General features: G+C 36.7%; 2 protein-coding genes across 7 annotated transcripts; both read left to right on the plus strand.

Annotated features, from left to right (window-relative positions):
* Window positions 1-608: 608 nt before the first annotated feature.
* On the plus strand, window positions 609-10,300 carry LOC135173122 (uncharacterized). Of its 2 annotated transcripts, none has more exons than XM_064139772.1 (3): window positions 609-760; window positions 933-1,074; window positions 2,154-10,300. In XM_064139772.1, the coding sequence occupies exons 2-3, from the start codon at window positions 1,043-1,045 to the stop codon at window positions 4,243-4,245; spliced, it is 2,124 nt and encodes a 707-aa protein (XP_063995842.1). In that variant the 5' UTR covers window positions 609-760; window positions 933-1,042; the 3' UTR covers window positions 4,246-10,300. The 2 variants fall into 2 exon arrangements, with proteins under 2 accessions (XP_063995842.1, XP_063995843.1); XM_064139773.1 differs by having other exon boundaries at window positions 2,160-10,300.
* Window positions 10,301-10,854: 554 nt separating this feature from the next.
* LOC135173127 (ATP-dependent RNA helicase p62-like) lies at window positions 10,855-17,439 on the plus strand. 5 transcript variants are annotated; one of them, XM_064139791.1, is made up of 8 exons: window positions 10,858-10,989; window positions 11,124-11,210; window positions 12,011-12,450; window positions 12,587-13,232; window positions 13,510-13,688; window positions 13,818-13,877; window positions 15,439-15,499; window positions 16,174-16,381. In XM_064139791.1, coding segments are annotated over exons 2-8 (1,398 nt in total). In that variant the 5' UTR covers window positions 10,858-10,989; window positions 11,124-11,208; the 3' UTR covers window positions 16,184-16,381. The 5 variants fall into 5 exon arrangements, with proteins under 5 accessions (XP_063995860.1, XP_063995861.1, XP_063995863.1 ...); XM_064139789.1 differs by lacking the exon at window positions 15,439-15,499 and adding an exon at window positions 16,579-17,439 and having other exon boundaries at window positions 10,865-10,989; window positions 16,174-16,416; XM_064139790.1 differs by lacking the exons at window positions 15,439-15,499; window positions 16,174-16,381 and adding an exon at window positions 14,093-14,451 and having other exon boundaries at window positions 10,855-10,989.
* The last annotated feature ends 96 nt before the right edge of the window (window positions 17,440-17,535 follow it).

The following is a 17,535-nucleotide window of genomic DNA, read 5'->3' on the forward strand; positions in this document are numbered from 1 at the left end:
CTTCAAATCTGGAGCAATATCGGCGCTTTGATGGAACTTTCAATAGAATAAATTTTACAAATTACCAAGCTTCCAATGATTCTTGCTGATGCAGCAGCGTCATCTATTGGACTTCTAGAAAATTCGAAGGAATTCGAGACATCTGTAGAAAATTAAAGGGAAATACATAAAGACCTTCAATGCATTTGCCCTGATAAAATTGTCATATTTTTTTTACCAAGGTAGGATTATCTTGTTCAGTATTATTTTGATTAGGGCCCAGTTGCTGGGATTCAATGAGATGTAACCTTCAGATGCTTCTGTTCGTAACCAAACTCTCGAGAAATTTCCCAAGAATTGAGTCTAAAACCTCTCTCCCTAACAAATGTCAATCATTCACCTACAAACCTCGCAAGAGATTTAAACCCCACTCGTGCATGCACGTACCTATGTATACACGCACAAAGCCGTACATAACCCAGCAGTGATAAAAACAAAAGGTATCACCTGAAGGGCGGCGGGGAAAGAACGAGGTAGAATCGATTTTTAGAGTGAGCTCGGTGATTGGAGAGCTTATCACCGGGGGATGCCTCGAGAATGTGCAACGTCGCAGTGAATCCGCCTTTACTATTGGCCCACTTCCATCACGTGACTCTCCCCACCGACTGGAGAGCGATCTGGTGAGTGGGGATGGCGAGGATCAGCGAGGTTTTGCCCAGTCGCCCGTTTCCGTCTTCCCAGCGCCTGTTAGCCATTGTCGTCTCTGTACCGGGTTTTCAGGGTAAGTTTCCATTTTTAACGCTTTACCATTATCAATCGATGCAATTACCGATATCCCGTGCCACAACGATCTTCTTTGATGATATTTTCCGTACATAATGGCACGACACATGTCGTAAAACTAGATGATGAGATCCAATTCGAGCATGAAAATGATAACTCATTGTTCTCAGGTTTGATTGGGCACAAGAGCGAACGTCGTGACTTCGGTATTTAAAGTCGAAAGAATATTGTCCGGGTGGATTTTTTACGACGAAGGGGTGAACTCAACAGCTGTACAATCATGTTTGGCAACGGATATTCCAATCAAACTTCGTAAGTATTTGGGAGTGATTTCGGGGGAATTGATGGGAATGGATTTTTTCTGGGGAGAAAGAGATAGAGTGAGAGAGGAAGAGGGAGAGGGTGTGTGTGAGTGTGAGACTTTTACCGTCATGGCCGGTCCGAGTCTTCTCGTTTGCTCCACACTACGATACCGGCCATTTTGTGACTCCTATGAAGTTTTATACGCTCGTTTGAAAGTGTTAGATCAAATGATGAAAAGTAATTCTTGATTTTTCTGTTTCATTTACTACGGGTGCTTCAGGAATTAGGCCATTATTGCTTTCTTGCTTTCCGCGAATCGGCATCTTTTTCTGTTATGAGGCTTTTTATTATTGTTATTTTGTTCCAAACATTTTTTTTCGTTCTTTCTATTCCAAAGTCTGAAGCATTAAAATATTATCGCCGTGATTGTGGTATGGACTTTATGAGGAGTAAATTTTATCGGCAAATTTTCCTTTGTAAATTTTTTCTCTTCACGGTTAAAAACTGATATTAAAAGTGGTAAATACTTTTTCTATTTTACTTGTTCCTCCATAATTGTATGGAGAGCATTGGATTTTTACTGCTGGGGCGCTGTTTTTATAATTTTTTTTCTCCATTCTTATTGATGGTGACAACTCTTTATTTATTCTTCCACGATTTTTTTCATATATGAGAAACACTTCCTCCATTTTTCTATTCACTTTTAAACCTTTACGTTGGCTGTTTTCATTGTTTGAATATTTTTATTAGACGGAACTCGTCAGGATCGGGCTTTATGAGCAAATGTCTCGAGATTTTTTTATAGCTGAGGCAATTTGGTCACATGAATTTCCTTTATGACCGTATGAATCTATTAGATCAGTTCAGTATTTAAATATCATATAATTTATTACGTCATACATTTTATTTTATAATTTTGTTTAAGAAAAATTATTAACCAGGAAATGTTTGTTTGCTTTTGACAAGTAAAGTGGAATTTATTCACACTACTTAAAGATTCAGTTTCTCCCTCAACACCCTGAAATAACCTCCATCCCAACAATCCCCTAACGGCTCGTCCTCTAAGCCAACTGACCTTCACCTCTTAGTTACAGACCCCGGCAAAACAGGGAATATGGCAACAGGGGCGTGGGTGGGACGTACTGGAACAGCCAGCAACACCACCAACAAAATCATCAGCCGAGCCCCCAGTCCCAGAACACCTACAACATGAAGAAAAATCCGAATCAGAAGAAGTGCCCCGGTGATACACTAAAGAAGCCCTCCTGGGACATGGGTACTCTTCCCCAAATAACGAAAAATCTGTACGTGCCCCATGCCAACATTCGAAGTCGCACTCCAGACGAAGTGACGCAGTACCACATCGGTAAGGAGATCACAGTCAAGGGGAACAACACTCCCTACCCCATTCAAGCTTTTGAAGAAAGTAATTTCCCGGATTACGTGATGCAAGAGATTCACAAGCAGGGATTCCAGGAGCCAACAGCAATTCAAGCTCAAGGTTGGCCCATAGCCCTGAGTGGCCGGGACATGGTGGGTATCGCTCAGACAGGCTCCGGAAAGACTCTAGCCTACATCCTCCCAGCAACTGTTCACATAAACCACCAACCCCGCCTGACTCGTGGTGAGGGTCCAATCGTTCTGGTCTTGGCCCCCACTCGAGAGCTTGCCCAGCAAATTCAAAGTGTAGCACGTGATTTTGGTACAACCTCTCACATTCGCAACACCTGCATCTTCGGCGGTTCCCCAAAAGGTCCCCAAGCACGTGATCTCGAACGCGGAGTCGAGATCTGCATCGCAACACCAGGAAGGTTAATCGATTTCCTCGAGAAAGGGACGACAAACTTGCGCAGATGTACTTATTTGGTATTGGACGAGGCAGATCGCATGCTAGATATGGGTTTTGAGCCCCAAATAAGAAAGATAATCGAGCAAATTCGCCCAGATCGTCAAGTCCTCATGTGGTCAGCAACATGGCCAAAAGAAGTGCAGGCACTTGCCGAGGATTTCCTCAACGATTACATCCAGATAAACATTGGATCCCTCACTCTTGCTGCCAATCACAACATTCGTCAGATTGTCGAGATCTGCCAGGAGCACGAGAAGGAGTCCAAATTGGCTGGTTTGCTCCGTGAGATTGGTTGTGAACGGGGCAACAAGACTATCATATTCGTCGAGACCAAGAAGAAGGTGGATGACATAACGAAGGCGATAAAACGCGAGGGATGGTCGGCCATCGCTATTCACGGTGACAAATCTCAGCCTGAGCGTGATTTTGTTTTGTCTGAATTTAGAAATGGAAAGACATCGATTCTCGTTGCAACTGATGTGGCAGCCCGTGGCCTGGATGTTGAGGATGTTAAATACGTCGTTAACTTCGATTATCCCAACAGCTCAGAGGACTACATCCACAGGATTGGAAGGACTGGGCGTTGCCAGGCGGCTGGTACGGCTTATGCCTATTTTACACCGAACAATGCACGTCAAGCTAAGGAACTGATTTCTGTTCTCGAAGAGGCTGGTCAGGTTATCAACCCTCAGTTGGCTGATTTGGCAAATTCTCAGAGGGGCAACTTCGGCAAAGGACGTCAACGCTGGAACACAGCTCGTCCCTCCAATAAGGAAAACAGCGCGAGTCCAAGAAGCAATTCAAGTCCAACTGGCAATACATGGCATAATAATCACGGCAATAATTATCCGCATCATCAGCAAAATGGACAAGATAGACAGATGATGCCCAGACAGCATGGCTATGTACCGAGGAATGTTCAAGGATATCAGAACAATTATCAGGGACGACAAAATAGTGGATACCATCAGAATGGCTATCAAAATGGAAACAACTCCAATTATCAGGGCAACCAGGGACAGCAGAGGTACCCAAATCGTCCCAATGGATATCAGGGAAGTCGTATGAACTCAGCACCTAGGCAGAATGGATATCCAACGCCTGGCAATCAGAATGGACAGGGGCTTTACTCAATGCCACCACCGTTTATCATGCCCTCTGGTGGGCATGCTGATTCTGGAATTCAGAGTATTGTTAACAACAAATTCTTCCAGACTAACAGACCACCACCAACTGCCAATGCATGTGCTTATCAGTCCATGAGCTATGGACAATTCCAGGCTGTTCCACCTTATGGATATCCTTATCCACCAACACCTGTTCAACAGTGAGATCATCTTGATGTCGAGGTAAATTAATAATGAATCCGGGTTCTGGGTCTTTTTTTTTCGTTCTCCGATGGGGAGATTAAATTTCAAGGTATTGATATCGTATATGTGTAATCGTATTAACAAATTTCACGTTAAAAAATATTATTCGTGGAAATTGAAGAATTTTTTTTTTCAATCTTCGTTAGTGGATTGATGTAATAACTCCACATTTTTTTTTTTTGTTTCGTCCAGTAATTCGTAGGAATTATCAGTTAATTTTATTTTTCATCGTTATTCTGGTTCAATTTTTCTTTTTGCTATTTTATCTGGAATGATGCGAGATATTGGCGAAATTTATCATCGATTTTCTTAGGTTAGATGATGGTAAATTGCACAGAATATTTCTCGAGTACAATTTCATGATTAATTCTGCTGGAGAGGGTTTCATAAATGAGGGGGAAAAGTGATCAATAATGCGCCAATAATTTGAGGCACATTCCAGTCGAGTCTTTAACTTAGATAATAGCTCGATGAAAATAGCAAGTGGTATAATGAAGCATATATTGATAATTGAAAATGATAAAACACGAGAAGATAAAATAATTATCAATTTAAATATGGCCACGAGTATAATTGTAATGTTGGTCAGATTAAAAAAAACAACAATTTACATTTAATGCTAATTGAATAGTAATCTCTTTGCAAAATAATCATTATGTACAACTATCTGTATGCTTTTCTGAAATGCACGAAACGTATAGAAGGGGGGTGGGTTAGGATAATTCATAATTTATAATTTAATTTAAAGGGAAAATGAGAAAACAAATTTAAGAAAGAATAATTGATGGAGAAGACACATTTTGCGTGGATAAAGGGAAAAAAACACTGCTAAAGATGCTCTACGAAAGAAGTAGGCAATTTAAAAAATTAAATTAAAAAAAAACGTTAAGGCCTTTTGCATAAAAAAGTAAGTAAAGAGCCCATTGCGCCCAAAGATGTCAAAACAGAATTTAAAATCCAAGCCAAACAGTTGGAAAAAAATTTGTTGGTTAATTGCGACGAGACTGGATGTGTCTCGATAATTACCAAAATAAACGAAAAAAAGAACCATGAAATGACTAATTAAAATTTCAATAAATGGGTTTCAAATGGGCGCATAGTCCGCATGGCTGTGCAAACTAATAGCAAAGCTCGGTACCTTATTTTTGTATGAAGTTAAAATGATAAAAAAAAAGTTGTCACAAGGTGAAGAAACTAAAATAATTTGTTGTTAGACCAACAAATTGCGAAAAAAATAATAAAAAAAAACATGAAAATGTTATATTTTATGCAACTGGCCACCGGGTGGCCCTCACAAAATGCAGGCACGTGCATCGAGTGGGCCGTAAATATTTAATATTAATGATGAAAAACAAATCTAAAGTCCCCTAATTGTACCTGTTTTTAGTTCTCCTTCTTTCTCAAATTCGTCTAAATTAATCTATAATCTCATCCCATAATACTTTATTCTCTTTCATTCGTGTGATAGTTTACTCGAGTACAACTCCTAGGTTGTCAATGTTTATTTTCATTTTTAATGTGCTATCGTTAGAAACGAACCGATAGGAGGAGAAATGTGAAGATTATTGTCCAATCCGTGTTTAACCATGAAACTAGGCCTTTCGGCGCAATCTATGAAAATAAATAATCCGGCACTGAGAAAACATTTTTTTTCCCAGATATTTATTGAGTTTCGATAACTATTGATTTCATTCTGGCAATTATTTTGTTCTAGAAAATGATCTCATTAGCTATGTTTTTGATTGACTTCACTCAGTAATTATAAACATTGCAAAGTTCATTGTAACTTTTTCCTTTAGAAAAGAAAATTGGAAAAAAGTGGTTAATGTTTATGTGAGGAACTCATTAGAGCTTGTCTCAATATCGTCATTCTCCAGAGCAGTATTTGTTGCCCTAATGGGAATCTGGTCACGTATCCAGGCATGGCCCGATTGGAAAATATTCAAAAATACTCCTATCGAATAGATAAATATTTGAAATTAATGATATTTTTTCTCAGTGCGCATTTTATGTTTTTTTTTCCCAGTCTCAAACGACTCGTGTTAGTAATGGGCAGTTTTTTTCACAGATCTTTTTTTTTTCTCATTTGAGGTACAGAAAGATTAGCTGTTTTGGCTATTGAGCGGCCGGGCGCTGCGCTTTAATTTAATATTTAATAACAAATGAGAGAGAAGAGGGAAAAAAAATACAACCACAAAATAAATGATAACAAATGCCTTATCATAACGAGGATCTCCGAGACCAACTGTATTAACTAATGTTTTTTTTTGCATGTGTATATTTTCTGCGGTCCTCCACAATCCACGTCTCACGTCTGATCGAGCTTCTCTATTTCAAAATAAATTGAATTTAAAAATTTGACAAAACAGTAATTATAACGTATTAATTAAAATCAATGGAAAACGCACACGTTTTAATCTCAGGTAAAAAAAATGTGAGAACAGATAACACCGGAAATGATTTTCTAATTTTGTCACCTAATGGTTAATCATTAATTTTTTCGCGCGAAGTTCAATCGACGGACGATGAGAATTTTTTCATTGATTATTATTATTATTTTAATTTCACTGAATAATGATGAAAAACACGTTCAGGAGAGTGTGAAGGAGAGTGGAAACTGAGGGTTTGAGGAAAGCTGGAGGCTCCCGTACATTAGCGTATGCCTTTCGTCGTCTTAATTAACTTTAATTAATTAATAACAACGGAGGGTAAACGCGTAGTTCTGTGATATGTAAAATGTAGCGCATAGAAAAAAAACACTGAGAGATAACTACAATAAAAGAAGAAAAACGAAGTTGGAGAAAAATAAGAAATTTTAAATTCTAGTGCGCGACATTGGATTTAAAAATAGGGGGAAAAGTGGGAAAAAAAACTTATCTCGCCTCATTTTTATATATGTGGTATACCATATCATGTTTAAAACAAAATAAAGAGTCGATGAATTGTGCTCCATCGTACATGGGACTTGAAAAAAAAATTAATAAATAAAAAGCCATTAAATAAACAAGCATTAATAAATTGAAATGAGAGAACGGCAGTTTTGTGAGTCTCCCAACTGATTGGTCCAATTGAGGAAAAAAAATATGAAGGGGATTTTTTATGGTTGAATTATTCAAATGAATCAATTAATTTACAATGAAAATAATTAAATGAATGAAATAAATAAAATGTAGTGGACAAAAAATTATGAATAAACGGGGCAACGACGAGATCTCTGCTAACTGATACTCTTTACTGTGAAAATAAAAAAAACTAAAACTCCGACTGTTAGGTAGATATTGTTAGGACATAGTTGAATTATTTTTTTGAGAAAATGAAAAAATAATGTGAAAAACTTATTGAATACAGTGATTGATGAGAGAAATGGCATTTGTTAGATGCTAATTGCCAATTTATTAGGGCTTTTCAACTCTAACAAATTCACATCAGACACTACTTTCATCTCCAAGGACACACAACGCACATTTGAACAAAATAGAAAGCAGGAGAAATTTAATTAATGGAGTAAACGAATTTTTTAATGTGAAAATTAGAAATGAATAAAACGTGTCGCCAATTGATGAGAAAGATAGGCGTGCTTTTTATCAATCGAGAATTGCCATTTATGTAAATAAATAACGTATATATACATAAACAATATTATCAATAGGGAGTTTTGTTGAAGAGTGTTTAAATGCCAATGCATATTTTCCTTTTTAATCACGAGAATCAAAAGATTGAAAATTCCCCAGAGAATTAGGAAAATGTGACCAACAGTTTTATTTTTCAATTTACTTAATTGTCTCGTGAATGACTAGGTTTAGGGGAAAATTTCATATGCCAGTTTGTTCTGAATATTAATAGCTCTACAAAAAGTATCTTGCGACATTATTTACTAACGTTAACAGTTTTCGAGACAATTACAGAATTAATAAATATTTCTCTTTTCTGTGGAATTAAAAGCTCGAAATACTTTCACTCTTATTCTGTCTCAGATTAAAACATTTTCTTTTATTCTCATCATTGAATTGCACCCTCCTGAAATCACAAAAAAAACGTCGTCACGCCACTCAGAAATAATTAAAAGCGGTATTCAAATGAGTTAGGAGAGAAAGAAAAACATTTTTTTTAGATTAATTAAAACAAAATGTCTAAAAACGAGGTAAAATGAACTTCTAGTACCTTGATTATAACTGAGCGCTGTGATATTGCGTACTAAAACGTGTCTTTTTTTTTCTTTTTCTTATTCATTGTAAATCGTCAATGTGCATACAGTAAATGTTAAAACAATCTCCTTTTTATACAAGACTGATCTTTCGCCAATTTATACAGGAGTACGAGAAAAAAAAATAATGAAAGAATAAACGTTTCATGTGTATTTGGAATTTTTGTCGGATCAAACCGAGGGAAAAACAAACGTTTATTTATTTCGTAATGCGTTAAAATGTCGATAAAACGATAATAACACATTTTGTATATTCATTGATTGTGCTGAAAGATATATTTTATATTGAATCGTACTAAAATGCCGTCCAATGAGTGGGAACGGCTAATTCCCAGTTGCGTTAATTCGGTATTTATTTTTCTTTCATTAAATCATTATAAAATCGGAGTAAAACGGGAAAACTTCAATTTGCACACTCTGTTAAATTAAATTAACGAGAACCTCCTAAGAACGAGTGGATTTAGAGAAACATGTGGTTAGAAATTTTTTCATGTGAAATTTAATCCTTAAAAAAAATATCTTCTCACGTTTTCTGCTAAAACCACTCGTTGCCGGAGTAAATCGACAAATAATGAAAATTCCAAAATTGACTTTCTACGTTTTCCAGTATTTTTCAAATAGAGTGATGTGAAAATTTTGGAAAAAAAATAAATAAACGTGATAGTTTAGTGTGATGAACACCTACCTTTCTCGAGAATGTGACACGCCAGCTAATTGTTAATAAACAATTAAGATTATAATTAGTAGAAATGTTGATCAAGAGGCGTTTTACACATTTCATTAATTCAGATACACGATTTTTTTGACAACGCATTTATTGACGAAAAAAATAACCTAGAGTCTAGTCAAAATCATAAATACGGACTGCTTTATCACTGACACGGGGTAGACGAATCAGAAGTGACTGTTCGTTTATCAAGGGGAAGAGAATAATCTTCTTACACAGTGATATCGTAGGAAAAATAATGGGAGAAAATATAATTGGGCGAAGTTAGCAGGCTTGTATAAGTTTTATATTTGATACACTAGTTTGTAATGTTAACTGAATCTATTGAAAAGTGAAAAACATATTGATGAAAAAATAAGAGAGTACCAAGAAGCCGTTCCCTGGTCGTTAGCCGAGTGTTTATTCCAATTGAATAGTTTTTACAGTTGATATGAGAAAATAATTAACATTTAAAAAATGGGGATAAAGTGGGTGGGGAGGGGGGGGAGGGGTGGAGTTAATGAAAATTAATGAAACATAGAAAAAAATCGTATTTATTTTCTGACCATGACATTATTTGGGAGAATTTAATTAAAATGATTAATAACAGTGATAGTAAATATCATGCTGCTCCAATATTTCACTCGAGAAATGATGAAAAATAAATGATCAGTAATTAAAGTTAATAGAAAGTCCTGAAAAATGTGATGGAGGAGCAACCCCTTAAGTAGTCTCGTTAACGCCTTCTGTCTTGAAAAAAGTTTTTTAATTTTTTTTTTTGTTCGAGGTAAAAAGACAGCAGAAAAATTTATGTATGATTAAATGAAATAAAAGGGAGACAAACTCGTTAATTACGACAAGGCCCCAGGAATGTGAAGAGGAATAATGTTTAATTGATGATAAATATGGTGAATAATTACTTGATTTAAACATGGAGGAAAATTTTTATGTGAATATGTAACTGGAAATAAGTAATTTTCAAAATGGGTAAATTACTGCTCTACATTCAGATTCTCTTCTGTAGGTTTCACTAAAGTGCATTTCTTGTATGTTATACAGTATTATGAATAGAGAATAAAATAAAGAAAAATCATATTGCACCTTTATTGGATTTAAATTATTTATTACCTTCGTTCCTCATTTCCTAAGTTTATTCATTTTTTTCTGGCGACAAGTGATTCTTTTTTTACGCCAAAAATTGACACATGTTATATTTTCATTTTCATAATAAATTTGATTTAACTCTACCAACCTAATTTTCAAAGAGAAATCATTTTTCAATTTATCAAGGAAAATTAAATGCCATAAATCAATCGCATATCTCAAGGCCTCATCCATCCGAAAACCCCTTTTTTGAGTAAATTTGAAATCCGCGCGTAGCTCAATTCAATATGGCGATGGTAAAGGGGGAACTCCCTCCCCGTCCCTCCCGAACTCAACCTCACAACTACACTACGTAACTTCAAAGAACTTCTATACATGCATCAAAATTAATATTTCAAATGGTAAACATTACTTCAACAATTCTCCTCAAATGTACTCGACATTTAAACGATTTATGTGAAACATAATTGCGACTTCGATGATTGACGCATGCGCAGAAGTCTTCACCCATCGTGAAAATGGAGAATTCGGAGAAAATCATTACTTGAGCGCGTGGTACCTGCGTGGTCGTCAGCGTTAGCCAATGGGCATTGGCCCACTCGTGTCTTGCTTCTCCCACCATCGCCCCCCTCAATCGACCGACTTCCGGCATCACCCAGCAACGTTCTTTCCGTCCCTAACAGCGGCACGGGTAAGTTCTCTCCATTTTGTTTTTCCCCTGATTCGGTCGCTTTCGACCATTTTTCCATTTTTTGCGCCGATTCTTGGTGAATGGTTCTTCAATTGCTAAATTAATGTTTATTATTTATTTTTGGACAATTTCAGTCATCTTTGCCGCTATTTAACAGCTCCAACTCGTTCATCAATCTTGAGGTCAGGGACTGTAAAGCAGGACATCCTATCCGCAATTATGTGAGTACCAATTAACAGACAATGATATAATTATTTGAGTTACCCAGTGAATGGAGAGATTTTTTCTTGAATTTGTGGTGAATAAAAATTGCGAGGATAAAAACAACGTCAGGATGTCTCACTTCCTGTCCGAGGAATTGACGACGCCATTACGCGTTACATCGCAGGCGTTGTTTTATCGAGTCACGTTGCGTGACGACTCGTTCGTGAAAGGAAAAATACTTATTTTACTGACAATGAGTCATTGGTCTGGAAATGCAGCAATATTTTCCTCTCATTTTGGCATGCCTCTGTTTCGTTACATCGACAGAGCATGAATGCTTGTGGGAGGTAGAGCAATTTTACGAACTATATGCCTTCGGTGTCCACACATTTACGTCTGGATCTCGTCTCTCTAAGTTCGCAACAAATATTTTTTCGGAAAAGTTTTAGAATTTTTTTTAACTTCAAGTCGCAAGATTTTCTCCACTTTTCAATTCATTGTGGGAGATGTCTGGTCTTTAGAAAAACATTGATTATTCCATGAATCTATGTTTTTTTTTATTTCAATTTTTTCCCTAAAATGTTTGATCATGGAAAACCGATTCCATATTCATCAAAATATCAGCTTGAACTGCTGACGTTTGAACACTTGAACAGTAGAGCAACTCGTTGCACCTTTCCCCCCCGCCCTTCCCTACAAAAATCGATAATAATATCCCTCTCCCCCCTCCCAATCAATACTCCAGAACTTTTCATATTAACCTCCTAAACTCCGGAACGCCCTCAATAATCGTAAATGATTTCTCCTCATTCTCCAGGACTTACGGAGGTTCATCCAGTGGTGGTGGCGGCGGTGGCAGTTATCGTGCTGGTGGAGGTGGTGGTCAACGTGGAGGACCTCCCCGAAACGGGTATGGGGGTGGTGGTGGCGGTGGTGGAAGTAGATTCGGTGGTAGCCGAGGCGGCAACGCCGGCTCCAGCAATCGCTTTGGCAATCGCGGTGGAAACATGAAGGGCAGAAATGGCAGTGCTGGAGGTACTCTTCGTAAGCCAAATTGGGATTACGAGAATCTTAAGCCTTTCAAGAAGGAATTCTATGTTCCTCACGCTGATGTGGCGAACAGACATCCGCGCGAGGTTGAGGCTTATCGTGGTGAGAAACAGATAACTCTTAAGGGTGACAAAATTCCCAATCCAATTCAGTACTTCGAGGAGGGAAATTTTCCTGATTATGTGATGCAAGGGATAAGGAAGCAAGGTTTGTCATTATTATTTTTTACTTCTAATGACGACATTTAGATTTAATAAAAACATTCTATAATCAGTTGGGGTCAGTACCCAGTATTTACATATTTTAATTGCAAGGAATTAATTTCGAATTTAAATAACTGCAGGTTTCTCAGAGCCAACGGCCATTCAGGCTCAAGGCTGGCCCATTGCCATGTCAGGCGGCAATATGGTGGGTATTGCACAAACAGGATCTGGCAAAACCTTGGGATACATTCTCCCAGCAATTGTTCACATCAACAGTCAGCAGCCTCTTAATCGTGGAGATGGACCCATTGCTCTGGTGCTGGCACCAACCAGGGAGTTAGCCCAGCAGATACAGACGGTTGCGCAGGACTTTGGATCCCTATCTTATGTGAGGAACACCTGTATCTTTGGTGGTGCGCCCAAAGGAGGACAGGCGAGAGACCTAGAGCGAGGCGTAGAAATTGTCATTGCCACACCTGGACGTCTCATTGATTTCCTTGAACGTGGCACTACCAATCTCAGGAGGTGCACTTACCTCGTGCTTGACGAGGCTGATCGCATGTTGGATATGGGTTTCGAGCCTCAGATCAGAAAGATCATTGAACAGATCAGGCCTGACAGGCAGGTACTCATGTGGTCAGCCACTTGGCCGAAGGAGGTTAGGAATCTTGCTGAGGAATATCTCACTGATTACACCCAACTAAATATTGGCTCTCTTTCGCTGTCTGCGAATCATAATATTCTACAGATTGTTGATGTTTGTCAGGAGCATGAGAAGGAGTCAAAGTGAGTATTTTTCCGACTTTTGAAGAACTATCATCATTAGTTAAAGCGTTAAAGCAATTAATTTTCATAAATTGGTTTCAAATTTATAGTTTATTTATGTTAGATTTATAGTCTAATTTGGTGACTTTATAAATGATGAAAAAGGTCGATGAATGTCTCGTGATTATATTTTACACCTCATACCTCTAAGAAGAACTGACTTAAAAGAATCACTATTATTAATCATGAAACCTGATGTTTTTTTTTCTCAAACATTTTGTTCTGTATTTCTTCGCAGATTGGGAACTCTTCTTCAGGAAATTGGCAATGTTAATGATGATGGTGGCAAAACAATCATCTTCGTGGAGACAAAGAAAAAAGTTGAAAATATCACAAATAATATTCGTCGCTATGGGTGGCCAGCAGTTTGTATGCACGGCGATAAATCACAACAAGAACGTGATTATGTTTTAAGAGGTAAATATTGAAAAATATGAACAAATTATGAGTTGAAACAATGATTAGCTGCACAAATCCATTAGATTTTAATTTCTAGATGACAATAATTATTACGATATTTGAATACGAGTTTTCTTTCCTCCACAGAATTTAGGAATAAAAAAGGCTCCATCCTTGTAGCAACAGACGTTGCAGCACGTGGATTAGGTAAGAATCATATCTAAGTATATTCATAGAAATGACCATTTCAAAACTTTTGAAAAGCGCGGAGTCATATTTTGATTTAAAAAACGTAAATCATTGGAGATAAAATCGATTATTAAAGTCAGGGAGGGTGGCGATGTAGCACAGACTGGTTATATGAAGTTGATGCCTCACTCGTGGAGTTGAGATGAAGATAAAGCTTATCCAGGATTTTTCAGATGATGTTTCACTGCTGGTGGCTCACTTCAGATCCGCTTTTTTTTCGTCTCGAGTACTTCGACTGATTCAAACTAACCAAGAACCTCTAGTCAATTGTAATCCCTCAGTTGATTTCCCTTCGTATTTTCTGTGTCTAGTGGGTTTCACTCTTTATTTATTATCCTTTTCTCAAATGATTCATTTAGCGATATATTCCCGGGTAGCGGGGGACATTGGAACAATTAGATTAGATCACTAACACTCGGGGTTTGTCGAAGGATTGAGAGACAATAAAAAATAATCGAGGAGAAGGAATTAGTAGAGTTAATACTTCAGTGGAGTTGTGGAATAGGAAGTCTATCTCTTACGGATTTTTTTTACCAAACTTCGTCATTTAGCAGCAAAATCAATTCGTCAAAACTTGCCGAAATGTTATTATTCAATTTTTCTTCTGTCCTTTTGACGAATATTTTCAAATTTACAATAGGTGAAAACAGGAAAATTCTTGACGAATTTCTCATTAGCTCCGAAATTATAATGAACAATTGATGGATTTTTTACCCATTCATCAATACTGTTTTTAAGGAGAAACAAGCGCTTTGTCTAGGGAAATTTTGAGAATGATATTTTTTCCTACAATAATTAGTTTTTAATTATGAGATTACTTGATGGTCGCTTCGATCATTGTTGTGTTAAGTCAATAGACCAGTTTGATAAATATGAAAAAATAATTGGAGGAGAGAAGACATTTCCAAAAATTCATCTAGATCCAGTTTCCGGTTGACCTCAAGTCTAGTATTTTTACTCCACAACTCAACTGCTGAATCCTATAGAACTGAGAAAGAAAATTTTAGATGATAAGTGTGGGCATCTCATAATTTATTTTAATCAGTCTGGTTGTCCTTTGTTTCAGAGGCACATGGTGCACAGATGATGTTGAGTGTGCGATGAAATAATAAATAATCACGTTTGGATACGTGAAAACCATGGCTCACTCACCAGTCTGTGCTCTTGACAAAAGCTATATATGCAAGTGAATATATAGACGTACATGCGGAGATTTATCATGAAGTTTCCAAAAATATGAATAAGCATGTACTTCCAATGTGCCTCTGTGTGAGAGTCCTGTATACCACGCCAGGGTGGTAAGCGGGTCACTTGTCGCGCTGTTGCCGGCTGTTCAATATATTAAAAAAAAATGTTAATCCAACACAGTCGGATCAGCAAGGTGCGAGACAACAATCTATTGATTTTGCTACTATCGCTGCTCGATGGGTATCGTGGTAGAATTAAAAAAAAATAGTCTGGAGTCAAGAAATAATTTATTGAAGAATGAGATTATCAATTCGGGTTTAAACACTACAAGGGGATGCGTGTGCTGATTTATTGACTTCAGTATGGAATGCAATGTTCATCTGTTTATTCCGGTTTGTATTATTACAACATCCAACCTAACAACTTTTTTTTTAATCTATAAACTATTTTTTCAATTCAATGCTAAAATAGTGGATGAGAATTGATTGAGAATCAGTTGGATTCATGTGGAAATCTCTTTCTAAAAAATTTCACCGAACAATTGAAGAGATATTCTCATCAATATTTTTACAAAGTATAATTTGAATGATTTAATTTTTTTCAACTTTAATTCTCGAATCATCGCGAATGATAACATTTTTTCCTCAACAGAAATCAATATGATGTATCTCCTTCTGCTCTTATATGATTTATACAAGAGTATATCGAAATATTTTTTCCCGTTTTATATCCTTCCCGGAAAGTGTTATAAACATAAATAATTTTTCCTCACATGAATTTTTTCTGTCATCTTGAATCCATTCCGTTATCCTCCACTATTGAAAGGCATCATTACTATCTATATTATCCATTCACACACGCACAACATTAGCATTTGTTCCTGATTTACATTCATAACTAACCTTCAATCACGATCATCAAATCATTTGGTTTTATATATGTCGATGGGATCGTCAAGAGTTTGTGTCTCTTCATGAAAAATCATGGTGCATTGCTAATAAACACAAAAACAGATCAGAGGGTGGGAAATTGAGGATAATATTGCTGATAAATGAATGTTATTTAGACGTCGATGATGTGAAGTACGTGATCAACTTCGATTATCCATCGTCATCAGAAGACTACATCCACAGAATTGGTAGAACTGGACGTTCACATTCAACTGGTACGAGTTATGCATTCTTCACACCACAGAACAGCCGACAGGCTAAGGATCTGATTAATGTACTTAAAGAGGCTAATCAAGTAGTCAATCCGAAGCTGGCTGAACTTGCTGCCAAGAGTGGAGGTGGATCTTACGGTGGACGCAGTAAGTATTCTTTTTATTTATTGAATCAAGGAATTATTTTGTAGGTACAATATATACGGAGATTTTTTTCATTTAACCTATTGAAATTATTCAATTTAAAAAAATTTGTATATATTTTTATTTTTAATCATAATACGTTAATTTGTGTCAATCAATTTTCAGATCGTTGGGGATATGGGGGTGGTAGAGGCGGACGTGAAAACACATTCTCAGGTCAACATAAACGATTTGACAGCCGTAGCAATGGCTATGGAAGTTACAGTTGATTATATAAAACAACTAATGGCCACGTCAATCGAGCCAATTCCTGGGAGTCTGGATACAATCACAGTAATTTTTGAAACTGTGATTTAAATAAGAAAAAAAAGAGAAAATTAAAAAATAGGTCGATTTCCAGTTACCCAAAACGCAATCGGTTATCAGTGGTTTCAATATTTCAATAATTTCATTTGTATTTATCATAATTATCACGAAGGTACCTTTTTAGCTTCAGGTGTCTCACATGCTGGCAAAGATTTAGGATTGATTTATCGAGTTTTTGCATTGGTGATACGTCGTAGTTTCAATTCTCATTTCGTATTCATATAGATCAAATGATTCGCTTATTTTTATTAGTTTAGTTTAAATAAATGAATTTATTCCCCATAGAAATTCGCTTGGAATTCAGATATCGCGTTTGAACGTGGACCATGTTTTTTGATTTAAATTATTGAAGAAAGCTAATAATGAAGAAAGACCCCTTCAGTATTCATTCCATCGATTCTGGAATATGGTCAGGATCTTACATATATTTGATCTGTAACCACTAGTTTTTATTTTCTGTATCCTTGTTATTATAATCGGTGTACACCAAATTCAATAGAACTGAACGAAAAATTTGAGGAACTTGGCGTTTTCACAGTCATATCATCCATACATAATTTTTCGTCGTGATTGTAAAACTGTTACAAGGATTATTATAAAGGAAATGTCAATCTGATTGGGCTTGCCCATAAAACGAATAAAATACAAATTCAATGATGACTTTGGTTTCGATTCATTATTATTCATTTTTAACATATTACAACCCCTTGATTTTGTCACTCTTTACAGGTTATTTTCATGCACTATTGTTGTTAA

The sequence above is a fragment of the Diachasmimorpha longicaudata genome, chromosome 2 (genome assembly GCF_034640455.1).
Source record: "Diachasmimorpha longicaudata isolate KC_UGA_2023 chromosome 2, iyDiaLong2, whole genome shotgun sequence".
NCBI lineage: Eukaryota > Metazoa > Arthropoda > Insecta > Hymenoptera > Braconidae > Diachasmimorpha > Diachasmimorpha longicaudata.